Genomic DNA, 16644 nt, shown 5'->3' with positions numbered 1-16644 from the left:
TGGTTGAGGATGGCACTTTGTACTTCAGGATGAAGCCTGAAATGCGTAGCCAAGCATGTCTACGCAACAGGACACTGGTATTAATTGCCCTTAAAGCAGTAACTGCTGCATCTAGGGCACAACGAATTGGTATTGGTGATGTTTTTACCCTCTGGTATAAGCTCATTTGCCCTATTTTTGTATTTATCTGGAAGGTGCTGCATTATTGATTCTAACGCATCATAATGTGCCCTGTCGTATCTTGCAAGTAATGCTTGAGTATTTGCAATACGCCATATGTTTGCTGCCTGTGACGCTGTTCTTTTCCCTGATGCGCCAAGGAGGTTAAACTTTATCTGGTGGGGAAGCCTAGCCTGATGTTTGTGAATTCGCTCTTTTGCGTGCGGAGACTACAAGGGAGTCCAATGGTGCAGGCCCTTTAATGTAGGCTGGATCTGAAGGGGCAGCCTTATACTACTTTTTCAATTCGGGGTTGATGATTCGAGCCCTAACCGGATCTTTGAAGATTTCTGGCGCATGCTTAATAACCCCTTTAAGCATGGGTAAAATTGAAGTGGACCTTTGTGCGGAGTCAAAGGTATCCATAAGGAAGTCTTCCTCTACTGGGTCGGTATGTAGGTAAACCCCATGATATAGGGCAGCCCTATGCACCAGTTGGTTAAATCCCATAGTGTCCTCTGGTGGGGAAGGGCTGGAGGGATATATGTCATCTTGTGGGATGTTAGGGACATCTGGGGTGCTATAATCATCTTAAGGGTCAGGTGAGCCAGGAGGACTAGAATGATCTGGTGGCTCACTATCTGCACCACCCCCTGTGTCTTCAGAGGTGTCATTCCTGTTATCGTCTGCTAACGGAGTAGGATATGGTGTAGGGGAGTGATGTGATAGGGGAGGAGGTGGTGAAGGAATATGAGGTGGAGGAGAAGGAGGAGGAGAAGAAGGTATCCTTAGAGGAGAGGTCGCAATGTCCTTTTTCTTAAGAGGAGCAGGTGCAGGCGTGTCCAATGGTTGTTTTTTAGAACTAAGAGTTAGTCGACCAGTTTTGGATCTTTAACCAGTCTTTTGTGTAGGGTCTGGATGGAATAAGTCCTCTGTGGGAGGTAGATCCTTTGGTGCAGAGTGCTTTTTGGGCACCAAGCCGTGAGCATCTTTTGGCTTTGAAACATGTTCTTTGGCAGTGTCTTAGGGTGGTGGAACATTTGTCTTCTTCGGCTCAGAGGGTTTTTTCGGCTCAGAGGGTTTTTTCGGCTCAGAGGATTTTTTCAGCTCCGAAGCGTGGGAGTCGGGAAGCAATTTCTTGCTCGGCTCAGAGTGTGGTTTTGGTGCCGAGGATCGAGTGCTTAGATGCTGGCGTGGAGGAAGATGATGATTTCTTTTCGGGGCCGGGGGCAGGCTTACTCAAGCCCGAGTCGCCAAAAGGTTTATTAGGCTTCTTTGCCGAGCTCGAAGGAGGGGCATGGGAAGCAGTGTCTCTGTGTGCACCCGGGGGCGAGGGTGTCACCGAAGCCTTTTAGGAGGGTGTCGAAGAAGGGTCGGGTTGACTTTCTTACTTACGACCCTCTGTGTCGGAGTGATGTCCTCGACGTCTGAATTTTCTACAACGCCATGTTCTTGCTCCTGCTCTTGGACGTCAACACCCTCTTCGAAGATGTCGTCTGGGATCGAAGCAGACGAGCGAGCCATTGTTCTTCGAGCTCGTCGGTCCTGGATCATCTTCTTGGAGTGGAAGGAGGCACAAGCGAAACTGTCTCTGGCCTCGTGCTCCGGTGAGTGGTAAAGGTTGCACATCTCATGGAGATCGGTGTGGGGAAAATTCGACCCACATTGAGGACACTTTTTAAATGGCGACCTTTCCATGAGCTGGATGAGGAGGCATGGGTAGGCCCGAAGGCCTTCGTCGATGACTGGAATCGAAGATTTTGGAGTTGAAGAGTAGCATTGATTGGAAACTCGTTCGAAACAATACCGTCGAAGTTGGTGAGGATTGCGTGCCGAAGGAAAATCGGAAACACATCCGAGCCCGGTGGCGGAAAAAACCAATCTAAGATGGAGCCGATGCCCATGTGCAATAGGATCCATAGGAGGAGTCGCCTATCCCGTGACTTCCAAAGACTTTTCAGGACAAAAACAAACTGCAAACATCCGGGCCCAACACTAGGTGGCGATTTTTGCACAGTGTGTAATCTGCAGCTCATATGCCTCGAACACAAATTTCTGCTTTTATTTATAAATCTCTTTAGGTTAGTCAAAATATCTAAGATTACAATTAACGTCTAAAATTATGCACTGGTTCCTTTTGTGAGAGGCAGGATTGGAAGCAAATATTGGAAAACTGAAATCACCGACGATATAAAGAATATGCTCCACGCAGAACACACTGTGGTCCTAATAAAAGGAGAAAGTTGGAAAATCACCTAAAAAACGAAGGCACAGATGAAATTCTCCTTGAATGCTAAAACGAGGGTCTCCGTCTAATGAACCATCTACTGACAAGTGAGGCCTTATTGATATCAAAGCACAAACGAGTGAGCACATAAATGCTGTCATACTAAATATTGAAATAACACTTTACACAGCTGAAAATCAGTCAAATCATTCACAGGCCTTCGAAGACCACAAATGAAGTCATGAATCTGTCAACAATGCCAAAAAAAAAAAGAAATGTTTTATTTATAAACATGTTAAATTCAACTTCAGTGCCGGACAAAAGGAACTCTTGAAATATGAAGGAAAGGTCTTCGAGGAAAGCAGCTCTATACTCCTGCTTCAGAGTTCATGAACCAGTCTCCACATAAGGAGCTTGAGGCACTCCACATCCAACTCTGCCATTAACCTTTAATCTGGGAGATCACGGACATTCAGCAACAGTTCAACGTTGTGATGAAAAAATGGCATTGAGATGAAAATGACACCACCACTAACCTGGAACATCAGATCTTCGAGAACCGTATACATTGGTTTAATAATTTAGGAGCATGGCAGTTTCTGCTTTAAGGTATAAAGGCTTAAAATTGGATGCCTATACAGTCCGTTACCAGAGGCGTAAATTCGCAATGTATGATATTTCTTTTACGGTTTGAATACTTTTAAGATACTTCAGCTGGATATAGTGTTGTACAGGAAGGTCTGAAATGGTGGATTTGCCACAGAACAGGTGAAAATTAACCAGATACAATCATCTGAATGTTAAAGGAATAGTGCTAATTGTATCAACTATCAGAGGATCTAATTTCACGAGGGGACAGTGAAACAAACCAATTGTGTCTGAAGTTCTGGATGATTCGGATTTTAAAAATGTATCTTTCTAGGTATGCATTTGTATTTTTAGAATTTACCAAGACTCTGGAATCGATCTTCCTGCAGTGAAAGAGGAGTTTTTACAGGTGCTTCTAGGGAAGATTGTGACCCACTCCCAAGTTAGGTGGCATCAACAGCATACAGCCTGCTAATAAAAGTTTTGAAATGACTTTATTTTCTATGAACAGTTTCCATATAGACACAGGATTCAGTTGTAATGACCAGCTTTTAACGCTAGAAGGAAGTGTTTGTCACTATGAACGTGGACAGAGGTGTGTGCCTGCAAGGCAGCTTGTACGTGCACAAGATCCTGGATCACAGGGATGCAGGACACATGGTCCAGTGCGGTATTTACACATTTGTTTGTTTTTTTGAAGTTTTTTTTTTAAAACAGCAGCTAAGTCAATTTACAGTTTAAAAATGAAATAAAAACATTTAAAAAAAAATAAAACAACAGGGAATTCAATCTATCTGTTGACCTAGGAGTGCCTCTTACTGGTGAGAAGAGGCATATATAAAGCAGGTAGTGTGTGAAGGGTGTCTGCTTCAGGTAAGGATGGAGACAGGTGAGCAGGTCCACGAACTAGAGAAGTGTATTGACCCAACCAATGATAATGAAGACAGATAGAATATCAAATCTTCTGTGAGTGAATGGTGACTTGAAACTGAATGTTACAACAGGAAAGTTCAAGACTGCCACCTGTTGACACCACAGGAGCTCAGACATGGGGCAGAGGCGGTGTCCCCGATGAGAATATTAACCATGACAGGAAGCATGTGACAGGACAACAGCATGAAAGTGAAAGGAGTAAGAGGAACACCAGGCTACAAAATCCCCCAAGTGAGTCAGTGTGAAGTGGTTAAGTGTACTCCTGGTGATGCAACTTATAAGAATCCATGTAGATGAAAGAGTGCGCCCACCCAGCCCAGTGCAGATGGTCACCAGAGGGATTCGGCAGTGAAGAAGCAGGTTCTTGTACCTAGAATAGGTTACAGAAAAGGAACTCCTTTAACGGGCATTACATTTAAAATCACCAGGAGGCATCAATACAACTCCTACGTAGGGCAGGACAGACTCCTCTTCCAGCTCTGCTAGATGCATGAATCCATGTCTTAATAAACCACACAGGGTGTGAGCTAAAACCCTGCAGCTGACAGGTGAAAGGCGGGTCAAAGTATGACAACCAACCTTGGTAAAACGGACCAATCGCCTTTTTATTAAAAAGCTAAAACTATTTTAAACGAGTTAAAACCTCCAGGATCATTTCAGACCGGTGTCTTTTCACTGTTCTGTTAACATTCAAAAAAGAAATATTCTTGGCCCAAGAGGCTTTGAAATTGGCAGTTTGTGTCAACTTTATGTTCACCCTCATGTGCAGGTCCCCAGGTTTCCAATGTGCACAAGACCATTGTTATGCCCCACGAGCCAGGCAGTTAGGGAGTCCTTTTTGCAGAGTCCAAACTACCCCACCCCTCACCAATCCAGTAACACGCAGATATCACAAGCAGCACAGCGACGCGGATGCGCTGGTGCAGATTCCCACACTTAAATCTAAAGATATTTATGGTATTGTTAGTAGGGAGTGATCTAATGCAAACCCGATGGAACCCCGGAATATCTCGCCTAACATCCAGTCCTGTGCAAAACATCCCTCTGAAGATGTGGCCACGTTGTGATGTCTGCACTAGATGTCCTGTGTCATTCTCTCAAAGTTATTCCTACTATAATAAATATCTTAGCTTTTATTCCTGGGGGTAAAATACAAGCGATGTTAAAATCAGGCCTGCATTCTCTGAAATGATGCGTGGTCCCGTGAATATATATCTTTGGCTAAGGCTCTGCACAACGCTTCTCTGGCCCTTGCACTCTGTACCTGGCCCTTATAACAGATTGTAGAGGGAGAAGTTCTCTTGCCACCCCGACAGCTCTCCGAGCCAGACTGATGGCTTCTTCATTTCCAGCCGGGCTCAATGCCCAATCATATCAAGTGCCTTTCCTACATCTAAATGAATCTCCAGCCTGTTAGTCGCACTGGTACGTTCCCCATGTCCCTTCCCAATACAACATGCACTGTGGAACACCTATCATTGGTTGCCTTATCAATTCAAACGTTAATATAGAATATGACGTGAGCAGAAGACTCCTTTTTGAGGCTGCTCAGCTGTTCAAGCAACGGCAGACCTTGGGAGGGAGCCCTCAGGATCATAGTGTGTCTAATGCAGAGCTGTGAACATGGGACAGAGAGAAGGTAAAAGATCTGTGGTGTTGCAGGCTGAGAGGAAAGTCTTGATCAGATGAGGTAAGAGCATTACCTTGAAGTGCTGTATTGGAGGAACCATTGTTTGCATGTGATGGACTTTCCTTTTCCCTACAAAGAGCGGACAGCTTGCAAGAGAATGAACAACCAAGGGAGAACCGCTTCCACCTGCGAGAAGGGAAAACATCCCTGCCATGCACCGCCCTCTTTCACAAACCCGTGGTTCTGGCAGTCCTTCAGCTTGGCAGATTTCCAGAAGCTGGCTGGGAAACATGGCAATGTTGTGGGGAAAACGCCAGGACGTAATAGATCTATCTGTGCAGCTCCATGAACCAGCAGGGAGGGTCATTTTAACACTTATATGTGGGTATGGTGTAAGGATCCTTCTATGTATAGGAAGCTGCACAGTGTACAGTCACTAGTGAGCACGAGTCAGGTCATTCTACTGGGTGGGGTTTGAAGGGAATACTTCTGCGGGCTCAAACAAACAGCACAGTCGCTTGGACAGCCCTGCCTTGTCCACCGACAGTATGGACATGCGCTCAACTCACGGGGTCTAGGGGTGGGCACCAAGGCAACAGGAATAGGTACAACATGTGCCAGTAGGAGAAAGGAATAGAGATTTAGGTCTGCGATTAGGCATACATAGATGTAAAAGGAGGCTATCTGAGGAGCGGGCGACACACGACCCCGGCTCCTAGGACCTCAGCTAATGTTACATCCAGCTCCAGACACTGCTTGTTCTTGACTACGCCCTGCCATCAGCCCCTTCATTTCAAGATGACCCTTGGACCGGTCAGGCTTGCACAGCCCGTTGAAAATGAATGTTCCAAGAACATGCTCAGATTGATGGAAAGAAGAGGTTGTGGCTAAAAAAGGTGATGTCTTCGAAAGGGCAGAGCAAAACGCAACTCGGGGTGTTGGGACTGGAAAAGGAAATTTGAAACATCTGTCCCATCCAGATTACAGCTCCCACAGCCCCTGCTATCAAGAAGGCTGAGCTGGCTTTCAGTGGTTCACAGGCACCTCATTCCTTGTGCCCCTAATAGCCTCTCCCAAAGAGCCCTTCTCACTGGGGAGGACAGGGCCAGTCAATCAGAGGTTTCTGATATGCCGATGGGAGAGGCAACGGTGGCTCTCCAAGCCACGCTTGGTATTGTTCTCCAATGTCACCTCTCGGCACAACCTTTTTCAGCAGGTCAGTCCATGTCGTCATCCAGGATGCCAGCCCGTTGGTGCTCCTCGTAGATCTCTCTCACTGCTAGGATCCGGTTCAACATGTTCTCCAGCATCCCTCTTTCCATAGGGACAACAGAGTACCAGAGCGGTGACTCTGCCACACAAGAGCGCTCCGGCTGCTGATAAAAAACATCACTTCGGTTCTTCAGAGCTTCTGGGCTGCAGATAAAGCAAAAAACATGGGATGAGTTAACATTTCAAGGAGAACCTGTGTAGCACTCCTCTATGATTCCACCATAGACATGAAGGGGTAGAATCAGCAAAGTTACTTTATTGATAAAGCAAGATCTCCTCCAAGCGTCGCACAGCTTTCCCTGGGCAACCCTCACCCTCTGATTCCATTTCTTGATCTGACTTAGCCAGTGACATAGCCAGTGACATATATAGCGTTCCATGCTCAGCTCGCAGATGACATGCGTAGTGTTCTAACTCTGAGACAGCTTTCACACACCTCCCTTCCCTAATAAAACAGTCATTAAAAGAATGTACATAAAGCCCAAATTACAAGATAGGTTAAGCAACCTTCCAAACATATAGATCGTATCATCATACATTGATTTGTAAATAACCGATTCCCTGGTTATAACAAGTGTTACACGTTTAAACAGACATTAAACATAGTCTTCTAAATAAACAGGATTTTTAACAACTCTGAGATTTCTTCATAACCATAGTCTTGATATTCTTGTTCCACACCCCCCACCTCCTCATTATCAGAAGAATCCAATTTTCCTTTGGACAACATAACTCTGTTGAGGTTCCATTTTCTATGGTCCTGGGTTTGACAGCATTGTTAAATGTCTATCACCTGTATTGGCTTAGAGAATTCGGGATATTCACCACTCCTTCTGGGATGTTTGATCATAACAAAGTCCCCCAGCACAACCTCTATTTTCTTTACTGCCTTTCTTTTTTATTTTTTTTATTTTAATGGTTTTTTTTACTACCCTTTCACACCACCCAGTCTCAATACTACCTTTGCCCAATCCAAACTCGTAATTGTTAAATAAAGGGGGTTATATCGAGGCATTAGTATACGTTTTTAGAAACAGTTCAAACTGAGTTTTTTCCTGTTGTGTTAGGAGGTGTGAACCTGTACATTTCTATTCGTTTTTTATCACCTCCTTCAAATTCAATGAATTAGACTTTGCTAACATGATGGTTTCCTTAAGTACCTTATTCAACCTCTCCACCATGCCATTCGTCTGTGTGTGATATAGTGCACATTTTGTGCTTTATTCCTCTGTTCTCAAGAAACCCCTCCATTTCCTTAAAATCCAGATGGACACCATTGTCTATGACTATTGTGCCATAATGCACAAGTTACTTACCTTCTGTAACGATATATCTGTAAGAAACATTAGTTAGTGTTCGATTCCTTGCCTTAGAATATCCCCAGGCGTCAGACTAGATCTGGAAAGTTTTTTCGTTAGCAATACCCCTGCGCGTCGGTAGGCATCGTCCTGTGGTTCCGCGTCCGTCGTTGTGATGGCCGGAATGACGTCGCTGGAGTACTTAGACGCTGCCCTCGCGCACTGACGTCAGTTCTGTACATAGCTTTCCGTGCCAAGAACGCAGAGCCATGCAAGAAACCGACACTGGTGCCATGAAACTAGGGCCCTGACAGGGAAATTCCTCAACCCTAGATATCAGTTCGCAGAACGGGGAGGATGGGGGAGGGGGACGGAAAGGGGGGTAGGGAATCTAACACTAACTAATATTTCTTACAGATATATCGTTACTGAAGGTAAGTAACTTTTGCATCTGAAAGAAACATGTTAATGTTAAAATTCCTTACCTTAGAATAGATACCTCAGCAATACCAACCCCGGTGGTGGGTCTGCGAACCAAGATCACACCAGGAAGTCCTGGAGAACTCAACGGCCAAAAAAGCCGGCTCCCTGTACTTGGCTGTCCAGGCAGTAGTGCTTGGCAAACGTGTAGTAGCCGCTGTGGCCCGAGTGGAATGGGCACGCAGCCCCACAAGAGGTTCCTTTTTAGCCAATGAATAACAGATCTTAATGCACAAAACGACCCACCGAGAGCTTGTTCGCTTGTGCACCGCCCGTCCTTTCTCAGCACCCACGTAGTCAACAAAGAGTTGGTCATCCACCCGGAACTGTTGAGTGCGGTTCAGGTGAAAAGAGAGCGCACGTTTTGGGTCCAGACGGTGGAGCCTCTCTTCCTCTTTTGAGGGATGCGGAGGCGGAAAGAAGGTGGGCAAGGTAATGGTCTGCCCGATGTGAAAAGCAGTAGCTACCTTGGGTAGAAAAGAGGGACGAGTCCTCAGAACAACTTTGTCCGGATGGACAGAGAGGAAAGGAGGCTTAGAGGAAAGAGCCTGGAGGTCACTCACTCTTCTGGCAGAAGTGATGGCAACCAGGAAAGCAGTCTTTAGAGTCAGAAGATGTAAGGGACAGTTATGGAGCGGCTCAAAGGGAGCACACATAAGATAGGTTAACACCAGATTCAAGACCCACTGAAGGCTGGACTGTTCCCATGAGGCACAGGGTCAGACTGATTTGCATATAGCCATGTCTGAACTGGGGTGGCAAAGTGGGCTAAAGAACGGTGATGGATTAAACCCAGATCTTTTGACTGGGTGTGAGTGTTTGATTGATTCAGATGCTCCGTCCATCACCACCCCCTTTTGTACTGTATCCCGCTCCTCAGCAAAAGCTTGGGCGAGCCGTGTCTTGACCTCCTCCAGACACTGGGGCAGCACGTCCACCACCGTATCCCACAGAGAGGGGGTGTAACGGCCCAAAAGTCATGCAGTATTAATGACCCACAACACTAGACTGACCGAGGAAAACAGTTTGTTGCCAAACTGTTCCATCCTTTTGGATTCCCGTTCCGGGGGTGCGGTAGGGAATTCGGTTTGAGAAGTGGAGGCCTGGATAACCAGGCTCGCAGGGGTGGAATGGGTGGACAGAAATCAGGGGTCGCCCGGAGCCGGGCGGTGGCGCCGGGCAACGTTCCGATCCACAGGGGGAACTGTGGTGGGCTTGGACCAAGTGCTCATCAGAACGTCGGTGAGGGCCTCGTTATACGGCAGCAGAGGCTCAGAAGAGGTTACTGGTGGTTGAAGCACCTCGGTGAGGAGGTTAGTCCTCACGGCCGCTGCAGGGAGCTCAAGGCCTAGGGCTGTGGCCACCCTGCGCAGCACCACAGCATAAGTTGACCCCTCCTCCGTAGCCACAGAGGAAGGAGGGAGAAAACCAGTGTCAGGCATCCCCCAGCTCATCTGCCCAACCAGGAGTCGAGTTGACTCGAAAAAGACAAAAATGTCCAAAAAGTTAGTGAAAAAATGACGACGGACGCGGAGCCGCAGACGACGCCTACCGACGCGCAGGGGTACTGCTACGCAAAAGTTTCGGGATCCAGTCTGACGCCTGGGGGTATTCTAAGGTAAGGAATCTAATACTAACCTGTTTCTTTCAGATCACTCAGGCACGGGCCGGGCTCGGCGGGTGCAGTGTGTGCTGGATTCGTAGTTCCTGGCTGGCACCAGGGGTGTTGCTTTTTAAGCAGAACCAATCCTTGTGGGAGTCCCTGTCTTGGGAGAGTCTCAAGGCAGTCAGGTCCTCCGGGGTTTGTGAAGTTGCCGACCAATGAAGGTGCCGGAATTTCGCAGGAGCAGGTTCAAGGATCAATAGGCCGGTAGGGCTGGGGCCAAGTCAGTTGGTGTCGTCCTGTTGTTAGCTGCGGCACGGCGAGTCATCTTCTTGATCTTTTTTTGTTTCAAATCGGAATCTGAGGAAGGAAGGTTGAGGATGCCCCTAAATACTAAATTTAGGGGCGTTACAGGTAGGGCAAGGGCAGGGACCAGTGGGTCCCTGTCCTGGTGTTAATACACCACGTATCCTGCTCCTCTCCTGTGGGAGGGGGGCAGGAGCCTATCTCTGATTGGGCAGGGCTCCCCATCCTCAAGATGGCCGGGGCCCGGAGTTATGCTTCACCTCGCCTCTCCCACCTGAGGGGTGGAGTTGGCACAGGCTGGCACACCCCCTTTCCCCACTTAGAGTTTCCCGCCAGAGTGGGAGTCAGAACCGGTGGGGGCCAGTTGCTGAGTACAGAAAGTGGCCTGGAGAAGCTCACAGAGGGGGCATGCCTTTGAAGCTTCCCCTGCCCATCCTGGGGGAGGAGACCTAGCACCTCGCCCAGGATGTGCATTGTCGCAGGCCCAGGAGAGCGGGGGGCTCTCCACCCAGGGCTCCAGCAACATGTCTGCTGTGTGGCAGCTTAGGCAGCCTCTCAGACAAGACGTGGATTGTAGGTTAGGTTCAGGGGGCAACTCTAAGTTGCCCTCTGTGGAGCATTTTACATTAAACCCCACACTGGCATAAGTGTGGATTTAATGTGCTGAGAAGGTTGATAGCAAACTTGTCAATCTTCAGTGTAGCCATTATGGTGCTGTGGAGTTCGTAATGACAACCTCCCAGCACCATATACTCTTAATGGCATCACTGCACTTAGTGCCCAGGAATGGCCCTGGGTACTGTAGGGGCACAGGGCTCATGCACCAGTGCCCACACCACTGGCATAGGGCACCCAGCTAGAGGGGTGGCTGATGTATGCCAGGGCAGTGGGTTTGTGGGCATGGCACACAGGGATGTGTTCCATGTCGACTCTTTGTTTAGTTCTGTACCATGACACTCTTCCTGCAAAGGCAGTGTGTGTGTGTGTGTGTGTGTGTGTGTGTGTGTGTGTGTGTGTGTGTGTGTGTGGGTGTGTCAGGGTACAGGGGCCCTAAGGGTGGCACAATACGTGCTGCAGCCCTTTGGGGTCTTCTCGGGTCACAGTGCCCTGGGTACCATTTACCAGGGGCCGACCTGTGGCCAGAGATGCCAATTGGGTTTTGGTTTCAACACAGTTTTAGGGAAGGAACACAGGCCCTGGGTACCTGGTTGGCAGAAACCCAGGGCACACTCCGTCAAAGTACATCAGCCATTCAGCAAAAAGTGGGGGCATACCATGCAAGAAAGGTGGCACTTTCTCACAAACGGGAGACAGGAGAACGCCTCAGTGAGGTACACACTGATAGGGTAATTAGAGAGGGAGAAAGTGAAACAGTATCAAAGATACACCTCACAAATGGGCGAGGCGCGCACAATCAAGCTTAAGGCTCAGCGTTTGCCTCAGTGGAAGGGAGTTGCAGACACAGGCCTCAATGAACAGAGATGGCATGCATGCACTCGTGTAGGTAAGTAACTCGAATGCAATGCTCGGTGTGCAAAAAACAAGCTTATTCTCAGAGTTTGACTCTGTGGTCACAAGAGTCACAGACGAGCCTCACTGTACAGAGATGACACGTGCACTTGTGTGAGATGCTGGGGAGTGTCAGGATAGACTATATTCCAACATATGTAGTTCATCATCTTCCTCTTGCGATTGCCTGGACCGGGCTTTTAGTGCTCTTCGGTTGAGCAGAACAGTGGACCAAGTCTGGAACGTGATGGTTTTGTTTGGCAAAAAGTGTGGAATTTTTGCCGAAGGAAGAACCGTCTAATCCCACTTACTGCCTGATAAGTGAAGACAAAGGCAGTCAGTTTACAGGCAGTATCTAGTGAGATGAGTGGTCATTGTTTGGTTGAGCAGTTGTCGTTCCAGGGTAGCTTGAACTGTTCGCGGAAAAGCTTAGAAATTCACTGATGAAAACAAAAGTTATAGTTAGGTGAAAATGCCAGTTAAAACATACCATTTTAAAGAAACAAAACTACTGAAATTCACAAGCTATCTCAAGCAACTAACTCAAGTAACTATAACCAACGATCCCGCCATGCACAGAGAAGTCATCAAAAATGCCATTTCAGATGTTACATTGACGTTATGTCAATGAACATGTCATGAGTGATGCAATATGGGAGGGTTATAGGTGGTGGATGGTGGGGGCATGACATTTACTTTATGGAATGTGTTATAGTTACTTGAGAACTAGAACCTGTGAATTTCAGAGGTTTTGTTTGTTTAAAAAAGTATGTTTTAACTGACATTTTCACCCACGTAAAAGGTCCCTCTAACCTTCGTTTTTTTTTCAGGGAATTTCTAAGGTATTCTTTAAAGTAAAATATATTTACAATTCCTAACAATAACGTTACTTTAACCTCTGATTTCTTCAGTTAATTTCTTTGTTTATTTTTAACGAAACGTAAGATGTCCATCGCCAGTGCAAGTTTGGGCAGAGGGACTGGCCTGTGGCCGGGCCCTTATGCCTAGCCCCCCGTTGGCACCCAACCTCCGCTGCACACAGCCTTTGGGAATGTGGAGAATAGGGCTGGGTGCAGGACCTGGCCTGGGTACAGGCCACTACGCTCAGGCCCCAGTTGGCACCCAACCTCCGCTGAACACAACCTTTGGGAATGTGCAGCTTAGGGCTGGGTGGAGGGAACGGCCTGTGGCCAGGCCCTGCACCCACCCACCCCCGTTGGCACCCAACCTCTGCTGTGTAGGAGAGTAGGGTCTGCAATCCTATGGTCACCCCAGGTTTTTTCTTTTTGCTTCACTGGTTTACGACTTTCCATGGCTGAGGGCCTGCTAATCAGACCCCCAGCCTAGCTGTTCTCTCTCTAAATTGACATTCATGTACCTTAGGTGCATTTACCAATTGCTATTGGGTCACTCTTGTAAATCCAATCTGATGAGCTTTCGTAGGCTCCTAAAGACATGGTTGTTCAACCAGTAAGCTTGCTGTTCGGTCCCTCTAGCCTCCACATGCGCCGAGACACCTTCGGGTATTTGTTTGCGCAATAAAAAATCTCGAAAATAAATAAATAAAATAAATTGTACAGTGTACCATAGGTACCCAGGGCATAAGTGAACCCAAGGCCTACCAGGGGCTGCAGCATGTATTATGCCACCCCTGGCTGGCCCTCCAAATCTGACACAACTGGCTGATCAATCAGCTGGGGCAAGGTGGTGTAATCACCCTTTGCTTTAGATATAGTATACCTATATCTCAACCTAAAATGGACAAATATACTCCTATAAGTCACTCCTATGGCAGGCCTTAACAATCCTGGAGGCAGAGTGCTTGGCATTATGTGAGATAGTGCTCTGGCATGAGCTGAGACTGTCTTCAGCTTTCGGAACCAAGTCCTTTAGCTGTTTCCATGATAACGCTATACCATATACTCTTAAGTGCATTATAATCTTCGCGGTTATTGCTAACTTTGGCATAGGATTATCAAAACATGTCGAGTAAGGTGTCATACGAATTGGAATACTACCCCCTCGCCAATTCTGGCGACGGGGGTAACATTCCACCCTTTTAGAGGGACACAGCATGTACCTAACTGTGAACCCCGGTTAAAGTTAACCCGAGCCTCAGCATCACAAAATGGATGCTGCCACCACAGACACAAGTCTGACCTCCTGCTGCTGGGAGTCCTTCCAGCGAGGGAGGCTTGGACAAAGGGTTTCCTGCCTTGGGAGGTGCTAGCACCACCCCAGACAGGATTTTGTGTATTGGGTAGGACAGGGCTGAAAGGAATGAGACATGCTTGGGGCACACAAGGTGTCCCTGTGCATACATCGGTCTAAACCAGTTCCTGGGGCTCTCCAGCCCCAGCTCTGGCGCAAGACCGGACAAAGGATAGGGGGTATAACCACCCCCTTCCTGGTCCCACCCATAGGAGGGACCTAGTCGTAGTACAGCCCCCTTTAGCAGGATAAAGGAAGGAGCTGGTCCCATTCCAGATTAGATTAATCCTGAACTGAAACTCTACAAGAAGAAACTCTGGACTTCGACTTTCTGCCAAGAAGACTGAAGAAATCTCCCTTGTGGGCAAGGAGTGTCCACCCTGCAAAAGCAGGCACCATCAGCGTCCAGCGGCTTCCCTTTGTCGTCTTCCCTCGAGGATCCAGACTTCAGAGCCAGACGAGACCCGGATTCCCAGACCTCTCCGAGCTCTACCTACATCTGCAGCACAGCTGAGATACGTGGGTGCGACGAGACACGTGGGACCGGCCATCTTGGAAGAAGCAGCACTTCGCTCCAGCACGACTTCTGAGGTAACCTCGACCAAGTGCTTTGGGGACTGAGAGGCCCCGAACCCGAGCAGCTCCTGCACCGAAGACCAGCCCTCCAGCATCCACGAGATCTGCGTGGGGCCCTTCTGCCTGTTTGCTGCTCGACGCGTTGTCTGGTCACTTGCCGGATGGCTAGTGACCTCCTAGACGACGAATCTTGAAATCCAATCTGCTGGTCTGGTTGCTCCAGACTGGCCCCTGCTTCCCTGCAAAGGAGAAGCACCCCGGACCCTCCTGGTCCACTCCAGACGCCGTTTCCACTCACCGCGTGGGTTGCCTTTGCCAAGGCCTGTTGACTCCAAATCCGGATCCGACACCGCAGACAGCGAGAGCCTGCGTGGGACAGCTCGTGCCTCCATCCTGGTCGAAGACACCTCCAGGTCCACGTGGCTGCAGAGACAAGCGTCCACTCTTCACCTGATCGCGATGACGACATCTGGTTCCAATCCTGGTTCCACTCCAGTCACTGGCTAGTGACTTTGAACATTGTCCCCTCTACTTTCAGGTTCTCCTCTTCACTGATCCACCATTGGATCACACTGGACATCTTCCTCCTGGTCGCCTGCAGCATCTTTTCTTCCAGGCTCCATAGACTTCAACGCCGGAACCCGACACAACTTCGCACCTATGCACCCGCAGCCTGTGGGTGAGGTAACAAGAGCATTTCGGTGCTCAAGGGTAGATTGACTCTCCTAGTGTCCAGTTCCACAGTCGTTTTAGTCCTAACTAGTCAGGATTGTCCGTACTCACCTTTTTCTTGAACTGTACTGTCCATAGGCGTTGTTACGCATCTCGCGTGTGAAGTCACACTCTGCACACGCGCTCCGTGGGCTTCCTATTACTTACCTAAAGTTAGGGTAGTGTAGTCCCAGCAATCCTACAGCCTCTGGACAGCTCCATTCCTTCTATCGACTTTCACATTCCACTTATTTTTATTTATTTTGAAAGTTTTATATAGCGCGAACAAGATCTTTGCAGATATCAGAGCGCTTTACAAATACAGGAGGTAGGGAAAACAAGTAACATGGGACAGATTATCAGACTTTTGAGCATAAAATACTTGTAGGTAAAAAATGAAAGCAAAATAGGGTGGGTACATGGGGTAGCATAATAATTGACTAAAACCAATGAAACAAATCGACAATCAGACAACCAAAAGTGCAGAAAGGTGTATATCCTCAAATAGCTCAAGAGTACAAGTTCAGGTGAATTTAGTCATGAGGATAGCTTTTACTTCTTTTTTAAAGAATGCAGAGGAGGACATAAGTCTGGTTCCAGGAGGGAGTGCGTTCCAGATTCTGGGTGCCATTGCTGAGAAAGAGTGTTTATATGTTTTTTCCTTCCGGAATCTACGAGGTTTCAGGAGAAGATTCTTTGTGCTTCTAGTGGTTCTTGAGCCACCAGATATTGTGAGTTTCTGAGTGAGGTAGCCGGGTGAGTTGTGGTGTACAGCTCTGTGCGTCATGCAGGCAATTTTCAGATGTATTCTGGCTTCAAAAGGCAGCCAGTTCAGGGATTTAAGTCAGGGGAAATATGCGAGTGTTTTTTTTGATCCAGTGAGGAGTCTTGCTGCAGCGTTCAAAGAGGCTCTCAGGGGTGCAGTTGTAGATAGAGGGAGTCCACAAAGGGCGACGCTACCGTAGTCTAAGCGAGGAATCACTAGGGCTTGAACTGCAGTTTGGAAGTCCTTGGCTGGGAGGAAGGGTTTAAGTTTCCTCAGGGTGTTGATTTGGAAATTAGCTCCCTTAGTTGCTTTGCTGATATGCTGCTACATGTTGAGATTGGCGTCAAGTGTTATACCTAAGGATTTCGCTGAGTC

General features: G+C 47.8%; 1 protein-coding gene across 5 annotated transcripts in view; it reads right to left on the bottom strand.

Annotated features, from left to right (window-relative positions):
- Positions 1–2643: 2643 nt before the first annotated feature.
- ZMYM3 (zinc finger MYM-type containing 3) overlaps positions 2644–16644 on the bottom strand; it is a 539665-nt gene continuing 525664 nt past the window's right edge. For all 5 annotated transcript variants that reach the window (XM_086918270.1, XM_086918269.1, XM_086918272.1 and 2 more), the window contains one exon: positions 2644–6953. In XM_086918270.1, the coding sequence (XP_086774396.1) occupies positions 6755–6953 (199 nt within the window). In that variant the 3' untranslated portion in view covers positions 2644–6754. The remainder of the gene's footprint in view (positions 6954–16644) is intronic.

This window comes from Lissotriton vulgaris, chromosome 4_1 (assembly GCF_964263255.1).
Source record: "Lissotriton vulgaris chromosome 4_1, aLisVul1.2, whole genome shotgun sequence".
Classification (NCBI taxonomy): domain Eukaryota; kingdom Metazoa; phylum Chordata; class Amphibia; order Caudata; family Salamandridae; genus Lissotriton; species Lissotriton vulgaris.
Note: the sequence above shows the minus strand (reverse complement) of the source record. Positions and strands in the feature narration are given on the sequence as shown.